At 53.6% G+C, this 18,912-nt stretch overlaps 7 protein-coding genes across 7 annotated transcripts; 6 read left to right on the top strand and 1 right to left on the bottom strand.

Moving 5' to 3' along the window:
• Positions 1-3,970: 3,970 nt before the first annotated feature.
• LRP88_08449 (uncharacterized protein) lies at positions 3,971-4,582 on the top strand (the record flags this gene model as incomplete). Its single annotated transcript, XM_083244955.1, has 1 exon — positions 3,971-4,582. One exon carries the CDS (start codon positions 3,971-3,973, stop codon positions 4,580-4,582), a length of 612 nt encoding a protein of 203 aa, XP_083099449.1.
• Positions 4,583-6,367: 1,785 nt separating this feature from the next.
• LRP88_08448 (PLC-like phosphodiesterase) lies at positions 6,368-7,783 on the top strand (the record flags this gene model as incomplete). The annotated part of the gene is made up of 1 exon (XM_083244954.1): positions 6,368-7,783. The coding sequence occupies one exon, from the start codon at positions 6,368-6,370 to the stop codon at positions 7,781-7,783; it is 1,416 nt and encodes a 471-aa protein (XP_083099448.1).
• Positions 7,784-9,545: 1,762 nt separating this feature from the next.
• On the top strand, positions 9,546-10,877 carry LRP88_08447 (uncharacterized protein; the record flags this gene model as incomplete). The annotated part of the gene is made up of 1 exon (XM_083244953.1): positions 9,546-10,877. The coding sequence occupies one exon, from the start codon at positions 9,546-9,548 to the stop codon at positions 10,875-10,877; it is 1,332 nt and encodes a 443-aa protein (XP_083099447.1).
• A 1,116-nt stretch (positions 10,878-11,993) lies between these two features.
• Positions 11,994-13,059, top strand: LRP88_08446 (HotDog domain-containing protein; the record flags this gene model as incomplete). The annotated part of the gene is made up of 3 exons (XM_083244952.1): positions 11,994-12,113; positions 12,172-12,220; positions 12,290-13,059. 3 exons carry the CDS (start codon positions 11,994-11,996, stop codon positions 13,057-13,059), a joined length of 939 nt encoding a protein of 312 aa, XP_083099446.1.
• Positions 13,060-13,486: 427 nt separating this feature from the next.
• On the top strand, positions 13,487-15,318 carry LRP88_08445 (uncharacterized protein; the record flags this gene model as incomplete). The annotated part of the gene is made up of 3 exons (XM_083244951.1): positions 13,487-13,658; positions 13,715-14,117; positions 14,175-15,318. The coding sequence occupies 3 exons, from the start codon at positions 13,487-13,489 to the stop codon at positions 15,316-15,318; spliced, it is 1,719 nt and encodes a 572-aa protein (XP_083099445.1).
• Positions 15,319-15,527: 209 nt separating this feature from the next.
• LRP88_08444 (uncharacterized protein) lies at positions 15,528-16,391 on the top strand (the record flags this gene model as incomplete). The annotated part of the gene is made up of 1 exon (XM_083244950.1): positions 15,528-16,391. The coding sequence occupies one exon, from the start codon at positions 15,528-15,530 to the stop codon at positions 16,389-16,391; it is 864 nt and encodes a 287-aa protein (XP_083099444.1).
• A 179-nt stretch (positions 16,392-16,570) lies between these two features.
• On the bottom strand, positions 16,571-18,317 carry LRP88_08443 (glycoside hydrolase family 47 protein; the record flags this gene model as incomplete). Its single annotated transcript, XM_083244949.1, has 2 exons — positions 16,571-16,687; positions 16,743-18,317. 2 exons carry the CDS (start codon positions 18,315-18,317, stop codon positions 16,571-16,573), a joined length of 1,692 nt encoding a protein of 563 aa, XP_083099443.1.
• Between the last annotated feature and the right edge of the window lie 595 nt (positions 18,318-18,912).

The following is an 18,912-nucleotide window of genomic DNA, read 5'->3' as shown; positions in this document are numbered from 1 at the left end:
GCGAGCGGGAAGAATCGAACGGTTATCGAGTTTGAGAGAAGATAGCCATGCGTTGGAGCGACAAAAAAGGCCAAGAGAATCTGGCCGAGACTAGGGAAGTCTGCTTGAGGAGGTGAATGATGTGAGGCTGTCGATGAGGCCCAGCCGCGCCTTTGCGCAAGCGAATAAACGCTCGCCCATAGAGAGAAGCCTACTCGGATAGGATCCAGTAATGATCTGCCATGTCACTGCCGTTCGTTCTGGACCACTTATGCCAAAGGTTCGTTAAGCGAGCTGTTCCGGCGCTTGGTGGATGGAGGTGAGGGCGTCAGTTTCGGAACTCATCTCATGCAGGAGTCTGGCCTGCCGTATGGTTTTCGATGTCATGTTGAACGTCGTAATAGCCTATCTCTCAAGTTCTGTCTCATGACCTTGCGTTTCGTCCTGCCGTTGATGATCTGGTGAGACAAAGGCTGGTATCATATCATGGGCATATTTCCTGTGTTCGAGTCAAGAAAACAAGCTGGCAAGGCAGTTTGTGAGTCCCCTGAGTCAAAACTTGTTCTCAATAACCACCCTCTTAGCTGCGTGCGCCAATGGAAAGCAAATCTTTCCTTCCGTCATATTACGTATTTCTCCGTGACAGGTCTATGTATTTAGGCATCAATACACATTGGCATCCACGCGGCACAAAGAACGATACTTCCTTCCTTCCTAAAGAGGGACTAGTTCTTGTCCTAGGATGATCGAGTTGCATCCATGGAGGGTTGCGAGCGTAGGATCAAGTGCCGGTAATAGAGCCCGTGGCCGCGTTTTCGGGGGACGGGAAGTTGTCGTCTGTACAGTTGCAGCCCCGTATACCACGAGGATGAACAAACGTTAAGGCGTTATGTAGGTTGGGTGCGAGGTCGGTGAGTGCCACACCCGCAGAGTCCCTTCTGCAGCCCACTCACCCGGAGAATCAGAGAGCCTTTCCCAGTCGTCCATCCTGGTTGCACCCAAGACAACGCCGGCGCCTTGGCATAGAGCTGTTTCCTTGGTAGCTCTCAAAGGCTATAGGTGGTAGGGCTGGCACGAGGTGCATAGACAAGGGAGGTAGAGGCATGATCCGGAATTTCACAAGTTGAACCGACAGCGTGAACTTGTCAAAGGTCGTAAAGGTCAGAATAGCATCATACCTTGAGAGAACTATGTGTCAGAACCAAATAGTCCACGAAATCTATGGGTATCAGCTCATGCCGGAGAGCAAGCCAGGGGTTCATAGCGAGAACCAGAAAGAGCACTCTTAACCTGGTAACCGAGGGTGCGGTTGGCCCTTGCGGACCGCTTTGGACTATTGGTATACTTGGGAGCAGGCTTCGACATGGTCTGCCACCTGAGCCGGTGGGCAGGATCGATGCTGTCGGTAGGCTATCCCTAACCTACTACGTAGTGTTTGGGATGATGGAGAACAGCCACAACTTAAAACTGTGAGAGGATAGCTAAGCGAATAGGAACCATGGGATATTTATCAGCACACATTCCCGGGCGAGAAGCCCCTTGGTCGTCTGATTTGAGGAGTTCACCCTGGCTGCTCCCTCTTCTGAAAGTTGCTTCAGCTCATGACGCCAGCCGCTGCGTCCAGCTGATTGTTGTTCTTCTCAAGACGGTTCCCGGATGATCCATCTCCTCGTCAGAAATCTCTATTGTGCATTTCTCCCAACAACTTGTGAAGAGGGGGGCGTGTACCAAAGCTACCCAACAGGGTTGGAACTCGTAGATAGTGAACCTGGTGTGAGATGAAAAGGACAAGACGTAGCAGCGATACCAAGGGAGTCTCATCATGGAGGTGGGTGCCCTCTGCTTGAAACAAGAGTCAAGCCATCAAGGCCAGCCGCAGATGAGCAGCCAATCTCCAAACAGGCATCGGCACTTGCTGACGAAAGCCTATGTGAGGATGTAGGACAAGGCCCCAGGTTTCCAAACTTTTGTGTGTCGGACTGAAGCGAAATACCCGTGCTATTACCCCATCCGATGCTCGTCGGATGGAAATGAAGTGAAAAATGACGATGCTTAGCTGGCCAAGCTACTCAACTTCTGAGTTGTCAGACACTGTTGGCCTGTTCTCTCTTCTGAATAGCACACTATCACGGCCGTGAGCGAGGTTCGGAGTAATCCACGGTAGCACTGGCCACCGCCTGGCTTTGTCCACCCAAACCCAGCAGACCGGATGAGCAGAGGATCATCCCGGCACGCCATTATAGCGTAGTCACTGCGCTGGTATCCGTAAACTGGGCAATGTAGGCAGAGGAAGCGAAAAAGGCGAAAAAGGGGGCGAAATGGGGACCAAGGACGGTCCTAGCTTGGACAAACAACAGAACCGAGGAGATGGTTTGGCAGTCGGTGCGGCCGGGAGGTCGCTTGGCTTGGATCTGTAGGAGGGGGCGGATGCCAGAGGTGAAGCCGCACACCACCCAAGGGCTGGGCGAGGGCGCCATGTGCACTTGCATCTTGGGCCCTTCCTTGGTGGAGTGATATTCAGTCGTGTGTCAACAACAGGCGAAGTTGCCCGGGTCCGGGGCGCGGGCGCTAGACCTAATCTGAAGCTCAATAGGCGGCAGGTGCCCGTGCGCCTATTCAGCCCGGCCGGTCGGGACTGCGGGCTGGCAGGGGCTGTCGGACAACAATAGCAAGCGCGCCGTGGGGACAATAGGAAGCTGCAAGCCCCGTCAAGCCCCGTCAAGCCGCGCCCCACCTTCCCACCTGCCAACTCCTTCCGTGTCCGCAACCCACACCCGCCGACGTCTCGCCGGTCTGTTTAGACAGTAGACTTGAGGCATCCCTCCACCCCAGCCAAGGCAAAGGCACACGTTATTGCTGCCGGGAATGAGCCACTCCTGTCTCAGATTGGTGACAATGCTGATCACAGCGTGGAAAGTGATGATCACCCTCTTTTCTTTCCCTTTTCTGATAGATCCTTTCTGCTTTGGACGAGTCCTCGTCTGCCTTGGCATGCGTGATTTGGCTCTTGTTGATTCTCCGAACCCCTTGCCTACCTCCCATCCGTTTATCAAGGGTTATATGACGGCGTCCCGACGATGCACGCGAGAGATGACGACACTAATGCACGGGACGTTGTATGCTTTGATGTCTCCAGCCAGAACCCTCGCTGTTTCGCCTCATTGAAGGAACATTGCAGTGGAGACTGCGGCCGGCAGTTTGAATAGGTAGCACTCAGGCACCCAACAAAGACGGAACGCCAAAAAGACGAATTCAATGAGCCGGCTGCCTGCCCGCCTGCCCGCCTGCCCGCCTGCCCTGCAAACGCCGTGGCATGAATAGCTGATCCACAGAAAACCACAATGCTACTTGTGGTACTTTTCGCCTGCAACTAACCTTGCCCTATCCGGTACTAGAGCTCATCCCATTCCACGGAGATGGTATTCAATGGGTGGCCCTCGCATTGGTTTCAAGCCGCGTGGTGGAGGGGGAGTGCTTGTACCTTGAGACGAGCAGAATACATGATAGAGCAGCGAGAGATGCTCACAAGAGCAAGTCTAAAGTCCGTCCTTGACGCAGCAAGCGCCGACCCGTTAAACTCGGCCGACCCAGAAGTCCATGCCAATGCGTGGGCAACCACCTATCTATAGTGTGTTGACGACTCAGTCACGCCCTAGCATAGCGGGCGTGCCGAGCCTGATTGAGCAACCTGTCGAGACCATGGTGTGTCTAAATCGATTCACTCGCCTCATTGACTTGTCCATCTACGGTCATTCTTCTTTGCCCATTGTGGTCGCGGTATCACATCACATCGTTGAAAAACTTCTATATATGACCTCGCTGTCGTCACAATCCTGTCACATCTGATTCAGGAACAAACTCACCCATCCACCCTCGACAACATCTCTTGCCAGTGATTCACATATATCTCTGTCTCACTCCAGATATCCAAGTAAAAAACTCCAGCCTCATCTCCATCTCCTCCTTTCACATCAACACTTTATCCAACATCATGGATGCCCCAAACAACACCTCTCAGCCCCAGGACTCTCAGACCACCGTTCCTAAGGACAACTCCCCTCCTCCCGCATACACTCCTCGAAGAGTACCCGACCTCACTGCTCTTACAGCCCGTGCTATCCAGGCACGACAAGGGCTTGCCAGCATGATCCACAACATCCAGTCCCAGCAGCAGCAAGCCCCCTATGCTACCCTTCACCCTGGTGCTGTGGCCGATGATCAAGATGAGGTTTCCGAAGATAGCTCATCCATCTGCCTGCGGATCAACACTGCAGTCAACATATCACGCAGCAACAACATTGTGTGCCTGATGGCAACACCTGCGGAGCAAGCCAATGCTATCTCCAGAGCTGTCGTTCAGGCTTTGAACGAGGGTAGCTCTGGGAGATGCGGAATCCCCATGATCGATGAGTCAGGTTGCCTTCGGCCTCTCAAGATCGAGGTTGATGCTGGTATTGTCGTTGAAGGCACTGGCAATGTTGTCGGTAGCCGCGAGGTCGTCGGCGAGCTTCTTCGACGCCGAGCTGAAGCACCACTCCGACGACCCCGAGAAGAAGATGAGGAGGAGGCATCAGCTGCAAAGCGACGCCGAGCCAGCGAGTGAGCAAAGGTACTGGGTCTTGGATATGGTAGTTTCACTACCTTTAGAGCTTGGAATTCCTTTCTCTGGGTGTCGAAGACGACACTCACACTCTTCATCCCGCTCACCCATACTATCCGCCACCCTTCTGGCGATTAATCGGGGAGGGATGATGCAAATTGGTTTTCATTGTTTCCTTTTCCTATTCAGGCAAAAAAAATCGGTTCTGGATCTGTTACGGAGCGTGGTGAATTCCGAGAGCGTTTTGGATTGAGTCTTTGGGCTTTAACACCGAAGTTGGAGCGAGCAAGATACAAGGAAATTGGGCCTTGGGCTGGTTGGCATTTGGGGATGGGGATGGGATGACCAAGAACTGGTGACTTTTGGAGTTTAGGCAGATGCAGCTTGGAGGCTGGCATGTAGCACAAAGAAGGGAGGAAGGGGCATTCATCGGACAGGAAACGAGTCGTTTACAGACGAGGCAGGAATCAAATTATGACGAATTGACGAATGAAACAACTTTCTCTTCTCTTCTTCACCTACCAACTCCGCAAATTTGAAGTCTGCAAATTCGAGTGTCGCAATTCTCCTACAATCTCCAATCATGGACCAGTGACCCTGCCTTCCCAGTACTGTCCCCCTCTGCACTTCTTTTGGTTGAACTGTTGCTAATATTGGCCCTTTCTAGATTCTTCCTATTCTATTCATGCCATATCTCAAAGAATTAGCCTTTTCGATTAGCGCCCTCAGTCGTATCTCGGTCAATAACTGTGTGCTCGTCAACGCCATACCCGCCGTCATCGCGCCTACTACGCTATGGCGTCTGCGTTTCCTTCCTCCTCGCACAGTCAAACATCACCACACCCCTTATTCTGCGCCCGTCTCCTACCAATGGAATGGTAGCTCCCCAGGTCTCCCCAGAAGCGCACGGCCGTCCTGTCCCTCGGTTCCTCCATCGCGATCCCAGTTCAGAGGATCGGGATCAGCCAGCCCAAGCCAGTCCAGTCCATCGGGGCTGGTTCCATGTTAGCGGGATGCCACTTTCGAGAACCTTCAATACATGACGGGAACTTACTCAACGGGACTTGCCCTGGAATACTCGGGCTTTATTGGAGCTTTTACGGTACCTGCATTGATCATGGATCTGGCAATCCTCCTCTCATCCTCCACCTGCTCGACCTGAGCACGTCATTGACACCGTTGAAGAACTCAAATCTGCCAGGTAGCCGTCTACCTCTTGGTACACTTAGGAAAGAGCACCTCGAGGCTCCCTCTAGGTCGAGGGCGCGTGCTGGAACCGTGGGATACTGCTGGCTGGATGCAGGGTTCTTTGGCCACCCTAGCGCCGACACCCACGGACATGGATGCCATACAGTACAATTGCTACGGACGGACTGGTGGGGGAGAGCAGAAGCCTCAGCGCTCTCAGGGTCGTTTTTCAGCTGCTTCTGCACCTCTCGCCGCGTCTTGGCCGCTTTGCCCTGCCACGCTGTCCCCGCCCTGAGCTTCGAATGTCCAATTGACCCCGCGCGCTGATCTCTGCTTGGGGCAGCTCCCCACCTCATCCATGGTTTCGACCCTCGTCCCTGCGCCAGGAGCCGCTTTCTGTCCCTGCCCCTGCCCCTCCTCCCAGCCTGCCCTTACTCCTGAGCTCACCTCAACATTGGGAGATCAACTTCTCTGCCGATTGTCGATCTCCTCAACTTGTTCTCGGCCTGGCCGTCGTTACCTCCCTTGAGTCTTCGCGCGCCTACAGGTGTTCGTACGCCCTCTGTTCCAACCACGATTTATCCTGCGACAACCGCAACTATGGCGAACCTCAACATTCGAAATCTCACCATCAACCCAATTGAGCTTATCGAGGTGGAACGCTTCGAGGGCGAACGTGTCTCGACGGGCAACATCCTCTCAAACGTGACCAGCAAAGTCACTGGCTTCATCAATGCCACCGACTTCAGCTCCCACCAAACCCATGCCAAAGGCGATGCGATCCACAAGGAAAAGGCGTCTGTGAAGATCGAACCCTTCAAGACCAAAGACACCAACATTCGATCCGCTGATAAGCACAAAGAGGTTGTTCGCCTTACCTTCAAATATGAGGACCACAAGTACGAGGTCGACATTCCTAGTCCATCCAAGAAGTCTTCTGTTATGAAGAAGCTCGATGGCGGTAAGCACGACCTGACAGTTGTCTACACTTCGAATGGAGCCTTCCTTGCCATCTTTTCCTCCGCCCGTCTCAACAGCTGGATGAAGGAGCTTCACGATGAATGGCCGCTCCCGCTGCTCTCCATTCCAGGAACTCACAACTCGCCCACCTGCCACACCGCCCTCCCCTCGGTTCGATGCCAAGCCGTTGGCGTCCCAGAACAGCTGCGCAATGGCGTCCGTTTCCTTGACATCCGTGTCTCCGCGAATCCCGACAACGATGAACTTGCTCTGGTTCATAGCGTGTTCCCCATCTCCCTGACTGGAACCAAGCACTTCAAGGACATGCTTGAAGACATCTACAAGTTCCTTGACGAGAACCCCAGTGAGACTATCCTGATGAGCATCAAGCGGGAGGGCACTGGAAAGGCAAACGATGAACAGCTCGGAAAGTACCTTAAGGCCAGCTATGTCGATAAGAAGCGGAACCGTTGGTGGACCGAGCCCAAGCTTCCCACTCTCGGCCGCGCACGCGGACGTATCGTTATCATCCGCCGATTTAACCTAGATAACGAAATGAAGAAGTCGTGCTGGGACGGCCGAGGCTGGGGCATCGATGCGGCTGCTTGGCCTGATAACTGCGAGGACGGCAAGTGTGGTGGTGGTTTCATCCGCGTCCAAGACTTTTACGAGATCACCGAGAGCGACAACATCGAAAAGAAGATTGACTACACGCGTCGCCAGCTCGAGCGTGCCGCTGAGCAAAACTTTTTCATCAGCGGAATGACTGGCCACAAGGAGGGCGCCGCCATCCCGCCGTTCTTTGTCAACTTCCTGAGCGCGAGCAATTTTTTCAACGCCACGTGCTGGCCGGAGCGCATTGCTCAAAAGGTCAACCCATCCGTGATTGAGTATTTGTGCATACGCCACGGTGAGGATGGCATGGGTCCCAAGAAGCTCAAGATTGGTTCTGCCAGCACTGGTATTGTTGTCACAGACTGGGTGGGCGCCAACGATGACTGGGATCTCATCCGATGCATCGTGGGCATGAACGCGAAGCTGCAGGTCAAGCACTAGTGGTGATGACCAGACCACCACCCGTCAGTGGTTGAACAGGGCAACGCAAACGACCACGATGGGCGTTGTGGTGTTTGTGATGGGTATTACACTTGGGAGGCAGGTTATTTAGACTTGGATACATAGCACGTCACGCCGACACGAATGCCAATATGAATCACTAAAAGGTATAAATTGGGTATTATGGTTTTATTCATCTACTCTTCATGAATCATAAATCATGCACCTGTCAATGCTGGTCAGCCATGTCCCATGCTGATTTTAAGATGAAAGCGGAGAGATGGGAACCAGATCAGTTCTCCAAGGTGAATTGATTGTTCATCATGATGAACTCAGGGATAGAACAATAGATAGTAAGAAGTCATCATAAGGTAGGGGAGGGGAGGGACGGAGAGAAAGGCGTCTTACCATAATGTGATGGACGGAGCATAAGTACAACGACAACGTAAGTTACCTACGACGAGCTTGTTAGTACAGCGTCGCTTCATAGCTTCATGGTTGGTGCAAGAAGTGTGAAAAATCTACGCAAGTTAGTGACAGGCCTTCAAGATGGGATGAGGCGGATGCGTACCAATGGAATCAGATGTTGATATTGTGTTCATATCCCGACAAGCCCGAAGGTTGCGAGTCAAACAGTGTGAATACTTTAAAACAACTCATCATACAAAGAGATGGAGCAGAAGAAGAGAATTCTTTTTCTAGGTACCTGGATCCTCAACAGTCAGCCGCCGGGTTCCTCAGCCAGACATCAAGACAAGAATCCAATTCCGAAAGAGCCACGATCAGGTGACGAAGTGTCAACAAGAGGTCCCACCACACACCCGCCACAAGGATTTGTACGTCCTTGCTTTTCTAGGGCGGGAGGCAGCAGTACTCGTTATGTCCGCCCGTTCGTTCAAATCTTCATCATATAGTGGCGAGGCTCGGGAGTGAAGAGACAGATTGCATTACCTATTGACAACGCGAGTTAGCAATTGCGTCAACACAGACAAGCGGCAAAGCAATGATGCGTTGTAATCTCCAGTCAGACAAGGCTGAAACTAATACAACAGTATCCACATAGTATATTAAGAATGAGGAATCCCTGGTGTCGTTTTGTTCATCACACGGAGAGGGGGAGGAAGCAAAGTGCAGAAAGAAAGAACTAACCTTTTGATCATGGAAGAAACGAGCGCGTCAGACGGACGCGCAACGCGAGGCAAAGAGCCGAGAAAAAACAAAACAAACTGCAGCCTGTCAGTAAAAGCTCCTGACAAGGTGTCCTCAGTGCTGGGATCCAAAGCTTTCTCAGTGTAATTCTAGAGATTGCTAATCACCATGGTTTTGGTATGATTTGGATTGTTCGTGTAAAGTAATCATCATAGAAAGGTCCAGGTCGCGGGGAAGAGGAGAGAGGTCTTACCTAGAAGCAATTGAAGATCATGGTCACGCAGGGTCGACGACACACTCGTGTCGCGAGTGCAAACCAGACCTTGAAGGATGAAGTTTTAGAGAAGAAGAAGAATCAAAAAATTTCTTGGAGCGCGAAGATATTGGTGCTGACTGAGCGGGTACGCTAGTCTACTTTAGGTCTAGAATGCCCCGCAATCTCTGCCACGGCAGCTGTGTGGCGGTGCTGCCGAGATCCTCCGTTATCTGGATTGTGGCGAATCTTATCGCCGCATAAAGGGCCCCCCAACTCCCGAGCTGGATGCCTCGCCTCCCCCCTCTACATCTCACTCTCCAACCCCAAGTTGGATCGGAAACGATACGAAACCTCAAGATGGCGTCCTTAGAGGCGCTGTTGGGTCCCATGGCCCGGCGGCTCCTCCGAGTCGCCGTGGCCAAGACCACAAACGTGGTTCGGACCAAACTCGTCCTTATGACGCGGCCGCTACAGTCCGAGTTCCACCATCTTACACTCAAGACCGCCAGAGTCGCCCGCCAGCCAATTCACCCCGTCGCTGTCCTCCGGCAGCAGAAGCGCCATACCCGATGGTTCTCGAGCTCCGCTGCTCAGAATATCAACCGTGTGGTTAGGAGATTTGTTAGCTCCGAGCCCAAGGCCGCCCGGTTCGACCGATCCCAGCTCCCGGTCTCCAACACCTCTCGCCGTGTTGGACAGTTCTCCGGCCGAGCCCCTTTCGCCAGCACGCTCCGTCCGAACTTGACCGGAGGTGCTATGCCCCGGACCGCCGGCGGGTACAGTCTCGGAGGCGGAGCTCGGTACTTCTCGCATACCCCGGCCGCTCCGGCCCAGGTTGTGCAGAATGTCTCGCAGGCCATGAGGGCCTTCTTCCTCTCTGGGCAGAAGCTCCGATACGACGGCCTCGGACCCCGCGGTGACCGTCAGTACCGCGCCGTGTCACCCGTGGAGGATGAAGCGATGCGAAAGTTCTCTTCCATCGCTCACACCGCTCCCGGCGCCTTTGTCGACTTCCAGCTCAGCCCCACCGTCACGGCTCTCAGCCCTCTCGCTGCCGCCATCCCCTTTGCGTCTGAGACCTCCGGTTTCAAGGCCGAGGCCGCCATCGCCGGCGCTTCCCTCAACACTGAGGGTTTCCTCGATGTTCTGTCTGCTGATTTTGGCCGAGCATTGCAGGACCTCACCGCGATATTTGCGGATCTCCGCAGACTTGCGATTTTAGGTGACCTTCCAGTTCTTTTAGAGAAGCACAACACTTTGCGAGTCCGGTTCCCTGGAGTCGACGCTGAAACCATTGAGCGACTATGCGATGACATTGGGGTTCAGCGTGGAGTTGTTGGTCAGGACCCCAACTTTGACACTGAAGTTGGCGTCCCGATGGCCCTCAAGTTTCCCTTTGCTCCCGACACCACCAAGTCAGCAATTTCACCGACCATGTCGGTCCGATCCGTGGAGGGTTACGACTTTGAACAAGTGTCTTCCCTGGACGACGATGACTTTGTTCGAGAAGCCTTTATGGATGAGATGGCTGACAACCCCTGGTTGACTGAGACCGAGGGATACGAGACCATGTCACCTCCGGCTAGCTCCATGGCGGGACCTTCGGAAGACTACGAGGGTCTTGAAGGGATCTATCGATTTCTGGAGGAATGTGACAGAGCCAAGGGAAGAGTTGGCTGTGCCAATTGATTTTGAGCGAACCGATACCAGAATGCCGCAACTATCCATTGCTGAGCATCAACATTTGACGATCTACACTCTTTTGTACAGTTTTTGAAACGACAGCAGCTAGCACTGATGCCGTATATGTAGCTAGCCATCAATTGATCTCTTTGAGTACACCTTGTCAGTCTTGTGACTCGTAGAGTGAGGTCGGACATGAAGTGGGATAGGGCTCACCGGACACCGGAACGCTCACCCCTGTTTTAAGCGGGAGGACCCCTGACTAGTTTGGCTGAGCTGAGTCAAAGGGTCCTATCGGGGAGTTGCCCAGGTTGGTCTAACGAAGCATCAGGTTTGGGTTGTTGAGCCGAGGTAGCTTGTGGGCGGCCTGCCGACGAGGGGCGGTCCTGCTGGAGAAGGTTGGTGCGGGTAGAGAGGTCCTGGAGAAGCATGCCAAAAGAAATGAGCTGGGCACAGCGGTGCTGGCACTCAGCTGATGAGGAAGACATGGTTGAGCGATGCAGCTTCTGTTGCTGGGCGCTTGGCTAGTGTTGATGTTAGTGGCGAGTTTTGATAAGCTAACGTTGGGGAGCTGACAAGAATAAGGTAGGTGGGTGGAGATGTGTCAGAAGAGAGCAGGTGGCAGCAAGGGTGGGTTGCGCTCGGTTGCACTTTTATTTTAGTTAGCGATTATCTAGATAATCAGTTGTTGTCTCTCCTCCGTCTCCGTCTCCGTTTCCGGTTCTGGGCACACATCCCATCTTGACACTCTGTCTTTGAGGCTGGCGAGGGACTTTTGGCTGTGCATCTGGCGGCTGCAGCTGTCGCCTAAGGGATAGGGCAGCTCGTAAAAGAGCTCTTTCTTGGCTGACGCCCATTGATAATGAAGGTCATGCTGTGCTCCACAGCTCCGTGAGCCTCGGCTCCGAGCGACCAAGCCATGAGGCATCCATCGTACCAGTGTAATTACACAGGCCGGAATCGCTGCCAAGAGATGGGCTGCTTTTTTACGAGTTCAGCCCTTTGGGGCGCTGGGACGGGGTAGAACAAAAGGCAAGGCCCTTCCGGCCGTTGAGAAGGGAGGGAGATGCTCAGACACATTCCTCTTGTTGCTTCTCTTCAGTTTACATACATACATACATCATGTCTGGACCAGGCGTTGGTTATCAATATCCTCCTCAGAAAGTCTCGTGGTTGAGACGAGATGTCTTGCTCTTTGCCAACACAGTTGGTTGTACCGACGATGAGCTTCAGTTCCTCTACGTGAGTTGACAATTCCAACCTCAAGGCGAGATGGACAGGTTGCTGAGCAGCCCTACAGGAACTTCACCCCAGCTTTACCGTCTTCCCGACATACCCCGTAGCTCTCCGTGAGTTCTAATAATACCCTCGGTTTCAGATGTATGTGCTTAGCTTACTGATGGTTTACTCAACTCTAGTCTTCAAGGGCGACACACAGGACGTGGTGGACTTTTACGCAGCGCAGAAAGCCGTCAAGATCCCCGGAGTGCCAGACTTTGACCCAAGCCGTGTAGTCGACGGACAGCGCAAGATGGAGTTCCTGAAGCGGCTTCCCGTGTCGTCCGAGGGCAAGAGATTCGAGTTCCGCACAAAAGTGATTGGGGTCTACGACAAGGGCCACCCCGGCAGCGTAGTCGAGACGCAGTCGGACTTGGTGGACGCGGGCAACGGCGAAGTCTACTCACGGGTGACAACCAGTTCGTTCTATGTCGCGCAGGGGAACTGGGGGGGACCCAAGGGCCCGCCGACGGTTAGCTTCCCTCCGCCGGTAGACGAGAAGCCCGATTTGGTGCTAGAGCACCAGTCAACCAAGCAGTCGGGCATGCTGTACCGCCTCAACGGCGACTACAACCCGCTCCACGCCACGCCCGAGCCGGGGGCGGGCATGGGCTTTGGGGGCTCCATCATGCACGGCCTCTACTCGTGGAACATGGCCTGCCACGAGATTCTGAAGGAGCTGGGCGGCAGCAACCCGGCCAACCTCAGGGAGTTCCAGGCGAGGTTTGCCAGCCCGGTGATTCCCGGGGACAAGCTCATCACGAGCGTGTGGCGGACGGGGCAGAAGACGGGCGAGTACGAAGAGGTACGGTTCACCGTTCAGGTGGCAGGGGGCAAGGTGTGCCTGACAAACGGAAGGGCGCTGGTTAGAGTTGTCGCCAAGGAGAAGGAGAAGAAGAGCCGGTTGTGATTGATGCATTATTAACGTGAGCGTGTATTAGTGTTACCGTTCGCTGTTGTCTTGGACAGTCTTGGCTTGTCTTGATTTTGTCTAGCGAGGCGGGCCTCTGCTTTTGCTTTGTGTTTGCCAGCGACAAAGATACCTCTTTAATCAACATTTTCTTAAAAAAGTGTGCAACCGTGAAATTTCTTCAATCGGAAACTTGCATTAGTTGTGTTTGTCGATAATTGCTGCTGCCTCTTGTGTTGCTGCAATTTGTTGTTTTAGGCCACGCAAATTCTCTCTCACGCACACCATGGATGATGCTTCAAATTTCTGTTGCCTGACGGACTTTCTTCTCAACAACGCAACAACAATCGGCCGCCATCAACCATGACCATCGTCAAGTCGCGCACTCAATAACAGCCAATATCAATCTCCCTGAATAACCATTATCATGCCATCCTCCCACCGAATTGGGCAGCGCGTCTCCTACGATGGAGCCCTCTGCACCGTGAGGTTCGTCGGTGAGGTCGCGGGCACCACGGGTACCTGGCTCGGAGTGGAATGGGACGACTCGGCCCGGGGCAAACACGACGGATGCCACAAGGGCGTCCGATACTTTACATGTAACACGAGATACCGGTCTAGATTTCTCTCTGGCTGACTGACGACCCGGCCACAGGCAAATCAAAGTCCCCCACCGCTGCATCCTTTGTTCGGCCTTCGCGCCCTGCTGACCCGCCGCGGCACTTTCTGGCTGCCGTCAACCACAAGTACGCCTCCGAGTATACCCTTCCCGACGGCCGGAGGGCAGCCGAGGAGATCATCTTCTTTGGGAAGCGTGCGGAGGAGGTCGGCTTCGAGAAGATCCGAAGGAAGCAGGCTAATGTGGCCGAGCTCACCGTCGTCATCCTTGAGGACCTGCAGGTCGCTACCCCGAGGGCTGAGCATGAGGAGGAGGGCGTCATAGCCAAGACGTGTCCCAAGATCACCCAGCTTGACCTTAGCCGCAACTTGTTTGAGCGGCTTGACCCTGTGCTCGACATTTGTCGTGAGCTGCCAAACCTTCAGCATCTGAGCATCAAGTGTGTCCCCTTCCCGGTCTGTCGCAAACAGCAAACAACGCGCTAACACGATTCTAGTGGAAACCGTTTCCAGGATGTTCTGGACAATCAAACCGCGGGTGTGATTGATGGCGTCAAGGAGTTGTCGCTTGAAGAGACAATGCTGAGTTGGGAAGAGGTCTGCCACATCGCCGTCAAATGTCCCATCCTAGCTGCACTTGATGCTGGTTCAAATCACCTTCCTAGCCTTCCTCTTGTCAACTTTGGAACTCTTGCGTCTACTCTGACTTCAATCAACCTTGAGATCAACGAGTTTACGACACTTGCCGACATCAGCACCCTCACAGCTCTCAAGGCCCTCCGCAACATCCACCTGAAAGGAAACAACATCTCGGCTGTCGCACTAGAAGGCTCTGAAGGTCCCATGTTCTCCGACTCTGTCCAGTATCTCGACGTTTCCTACAACAACATTCAGTCATGGACGTTTGTGGATCAGCTACCCAAGCACTTTCCAGGTCTAACAGGTTTGCGGATTGGACACAACCCATTCTACGATGCAGCCGATATCGATGCCAAGGCTTCATCCGCAGAAGAGTCTCACATGTTCGCCGTGGCCCGTCTTGCCTCACTCAAATCTCTCAACTTTAGCCAGGTCACGCCTGCTGATCGGACCAACGCCGAGATGTTTTACCTCTCTCGGATTGGAAAACAGCTCGCGGCTGTGCCAGAGAATGCAGAGGCGGAAGTTCTAATCCTCCATCCTCGTTATGCTCAACTTTGCGAGATGTATGGTGAGCCGACCATCAACCGCCGGTTAGAGGTCAATCCTGCATTTCTTGAAGCCAGGTTAGTTACAGTTGGTTTCCACTTGGGCAAGGGCGAAGAGAAGGTCACACAGATTCCCAAATCATACGACATCTACGCTGTGAAAGGGGTCGCTGGAAAACTCTTTGACATGTCTCCCCTCAAGATGGGGCTCGTCTGGGAGACTGGTGAGTGGGATCCCGTTGCCGGCTTCGATGATCAAGAGGGAGACAGCAGCGACGAAGAGGAAGCTGAAGAAGAGAGGGAACGAAAGGGGATAGACACACACGCCGCGGAGGATAGCTCAGGCAAAGCAGGACGATGGGTCAAGAGGGAGGTGGAACTCAAGGACGGGCCCAGACAGCTGGGCTACTGCGTGGACGGGTTGGATGTCAAGATCCGTGTGGAGGTTCGATAGTTGGACAAACCCTACGCGAAACTGCATGTGTACTGACTTTGTGTTTGTCTACTGCAAACTGTGAGTGCCTGTGAAACAAGACACGCAAGATTGACAATCCAAGAACAGTCCTCCTATGGTATTGTTATTTAAAGACAGAGACTGCCCAAGTGTATTGCAATCTGTCGCCTGCTAAACACGTTCACTCACTTCGCGTCAAAGACTCTAAAATGACTCCCAGGCCTCTATTTTTCCTTGTCAGGCCTGGCCTCGAGCAAATCACGCCCAACGGCCAGGTCCTCGTCCGTCCTGGAACAGCTGTTCCTCTCATCCCCGCTGACATGCTCCCCGAATGGCTGGAAGTCATCGGAGTCCCCCGGTATCTGCCCCAAGAGCAGACAGAGGACATGATCAACCTGGGACCCTTTCACGCCGAGGCCGGGACTTACCAGCTGAAGTTTGCCTCTATCTCAGATGATAGCGAAAAGGAGCAGTTGTGCTCCGACGACGATGCCTCGACCACTTGCCCTTCCAAGACCGAACCCAGCTCTTCTCCGCCGCCTTCTGAAACCGGCGAGCTTGAGGACAAGGCAAAGACTACATTGGCCTTGCCGGCCCCCAAGAAGCTCAAACCCGCGCAGGGCCTCGCCTCGAGCCGTCACAACCCCCTCAACAACAGCCAAGACCTGGAGCACACGGCGACTACGTCGCCGACGCCGGTCCTGACTTCTCCGTGCCGACACTGGTGCCGCTACGGGGCGTGCAGATGGGGCCTCTCATGCCGATTCAAGCACGCCATGCCCACGACACCCGAGAGTCTCGCGGAGGTTGGACTCGAGACGTTCCCGGACTGGTGGCTCCAAGCACGGGGTGTCATGCCAATGCCACCAGAGGTGATTCGTGCCGCAGAAACGCGCAAGTCAGCCAAGAAGAGGAAGCAGAAGGCGGTGTCTCAGCGTCAGGCCAACGATGGTGGACAACAGGGGCAGAAGATTATGAATCGACCAGCGGTGGATGTCAACGTGACGGTGGTTAGAGAGATCAAGGGAGGACAGAAAGTGGAGGCAGCGGAAGGGATGCTAATCGAGATCTAAGCCATGATAGCATCAGGTTGTAGCTGTGACGTCGCAATTGAGGTAAAGATGATCATGTGGGATATTATCATGTGTACGTTCTAGCCTAACGTCGTCATAGACGGGTCTCGTGTCCTTCTGTATCCAAGATGCAATCGCTAATTATTTATACATAGTAATTCTAACTGCCAACTCTCGCACTATGGTCGGCGGAAGGGGTGGGCTTCTGTATTCAACACATACTCATCCAGGTTCACCAAGTCTGGGGGTGAGAAGATGAGGTAAAAATACTTGAGGGTCTCGGATAGCCAGAAGCTCTGCGCCGATGTGTTAGCATACTGTGATCAATCACTAACAAGGAGTTCTACTTACCTCCATTGAGTCGGTTTGGGCGGTCTCTGTATTAGTGACGTCCTCGATGGCTGCATTGGCATGCTGGGTGGTGGTGTAGCGGACGATTGCTTGGAACATCTCCCACGCCATGTCCTGCCACTGGGGATCGGCCGTGATCCGATACATGATGAAGATGCTCTCGATGGCTTCTGGCCGGAGGATATATCGCGGGTCCCGAGCATTTCGAAAGCCTGGGGAGAGAGATTCCTTCTCAGGGACCCATCGTTCCTTTTCATATTCGCACGGCTCGAGGCTCGGGCAGGACACGAGGTTGAAAATCTCGGGCATCATGCCCGTGGGGAATGCCTTGTATGCCCACCCGCAGCCTCGGGCAAGTCTCTCTCCAATATTAACATGCTCCTCGATGTTTAGGAGCTTTCCGGCCAATGAAAACATGCCTCCAGCAAAGCAAGTGAGATGCTGACTCTCGGTGACCAACTCGGCCTTGTCGTCGTTGACGTGAATGTCACCAGAGAATAGAATATCATCCTTCTCTGGTAGCATAGGTCGGTAGAGCAGGTGCTTGATGACGGTATCAGAGGCTATACGATACATAGACTCGTAATTCGTATCCAAGCCGCCCAATAGCGCGTGCATCTTCGGTAGATACTCATATAGGGAGTCGGCTAGTGCTCCGAGGGAGAAGGTGTTATCGTTTGCTTGCTCATTCTGAAAGTTGAGGCAGAGAGGCCACATCCCCGGTAAGCGTGTATCGTTCTGGATTCTCACCAGAAACTGCGTCACACGATCTGTGGCATCGTAGAACTTGGGATCACCAGTGAGCTGCGAGAGCTTTGTGAATTCCATCACTAGGGAGGTGGGGGACGCAGACGGGTCGTGGACGCCGGCAACCTGTTTTCCAGTCCGGGCGTCTTCAAAGTTCAGCCAGAAGCCAGGCAGGCGATTAGGGGTGTCAAAGGCGACGTAGAGCATCTCGCCGAGTTCGACGGCCTTCTTGAGTAGAACCTCCTCGCCGCTTAGTTCGTAGGCGCTAAGAAGACCTCCAAGGTGACGGATCGTCGTCTCAAACAAGTTGACAGCGCCATCGTGAGTTTCGCCCCAGTTGAGCGTGGCAGCCGCTTGAGCAGCCTCACTGAATTCCTCCTTAAGGTCCATAATCCAAAGGGTGTCCAAAGAGTCAACTAGGGTTGCCGCCCAGCCTCCAAAGGTGTCCTTTCCCGCAGCGGAGATGGGTGCCAGCTCATCCTTCATCCATGCATACTGCTTGTATGACTTGTAACTGCGCAGAAACTCATCACGGACGGCTTTTTGGCGGCTCTTGGTTGTTGAAGTGAGTTGGAACTTGCCCTGGTTGGCCTGGACCTGGGGCAATTTGTGAGGCGCCTCGGTCGGCAAGGGCTTGATTGATGAAGGAGGATGAAATTGCGGCAGAGTAGACCAGTTAAATGAGCTAGGCACAAACTCCAAGCCGCTCGTCCTAGGCGTAGACAAAGACGCTGATGAAGATAGAAGATGCCAAAATAGCAGCGCCCCAACGACAGCGGCGACCAGCGCCTTGCGTGGTAAGGACGGTTGTGAAGAGAGCGAGATCATGCTGTGGCCAATGCGATCGATCGCAGTAGAAGGATTCAAGAAAAGAGAGAAAGTCGACAACTCGTCGACAGGAAACAAGAGACCCCTAGGAATATGTTGTCTCGCTTTAGCATGGAGTAGGGGGAGTAGGTATGGAGCGCGCGAATCTAGGTGGCCTAAAAAAAGGCCCTCGACAACGGGGGACGCGGCTGCTGGGTGATCCACGTGAGAGGGAGGCGCCTGCGAATTGCCGCCGAGCCAGCGTGCGCAGCCCCCGAATTCAGCTTGTTGTAACCCAAAGCCCACGATATGGCGAATCACTAGGCGTTGTTGGTTGCGGCATGCATATATATCCCTGTTGAAACATAAGCTTGTACCAAAATTATTGCTCGTTACCGACAGCTTGGAAACTGCCTCTTCGGACAACGATCCGGGCGCGTAAAAAGCTTGGAAATGGCATAACGTCTTTATGCTGTTGGTTGTGTCCTTGTTGATCCTACGCTTCCTTCACCCGTGATCCACCGCTGAGTTGGGTGAGTCCTGCTCCTTTGTTGTCTCAGGTGCCCGGCTGTCTTTTCTGTAAGTTTAATTCTTTCTTGTCTTGTCTTGCAAACCC

Source organism: Fusarium phalaenopsidis (genome assembly GCF_050370095.1).
Source record: "Fusarium phalaenopsidis strain FUZ10S chromosome Unknown contig_32302, whole genome shotgun sequence".
Taxonomy (NCBI): Eukaryota; Fungi; Ascomycota; class Sordariomycetes; order Hypocreales; family Nectriaceae; genus Fusarium; species Fusarium phalaenopsidis.
This window is presented reverse-complemented; position numbering and strand designations above follow the sequence as displayed.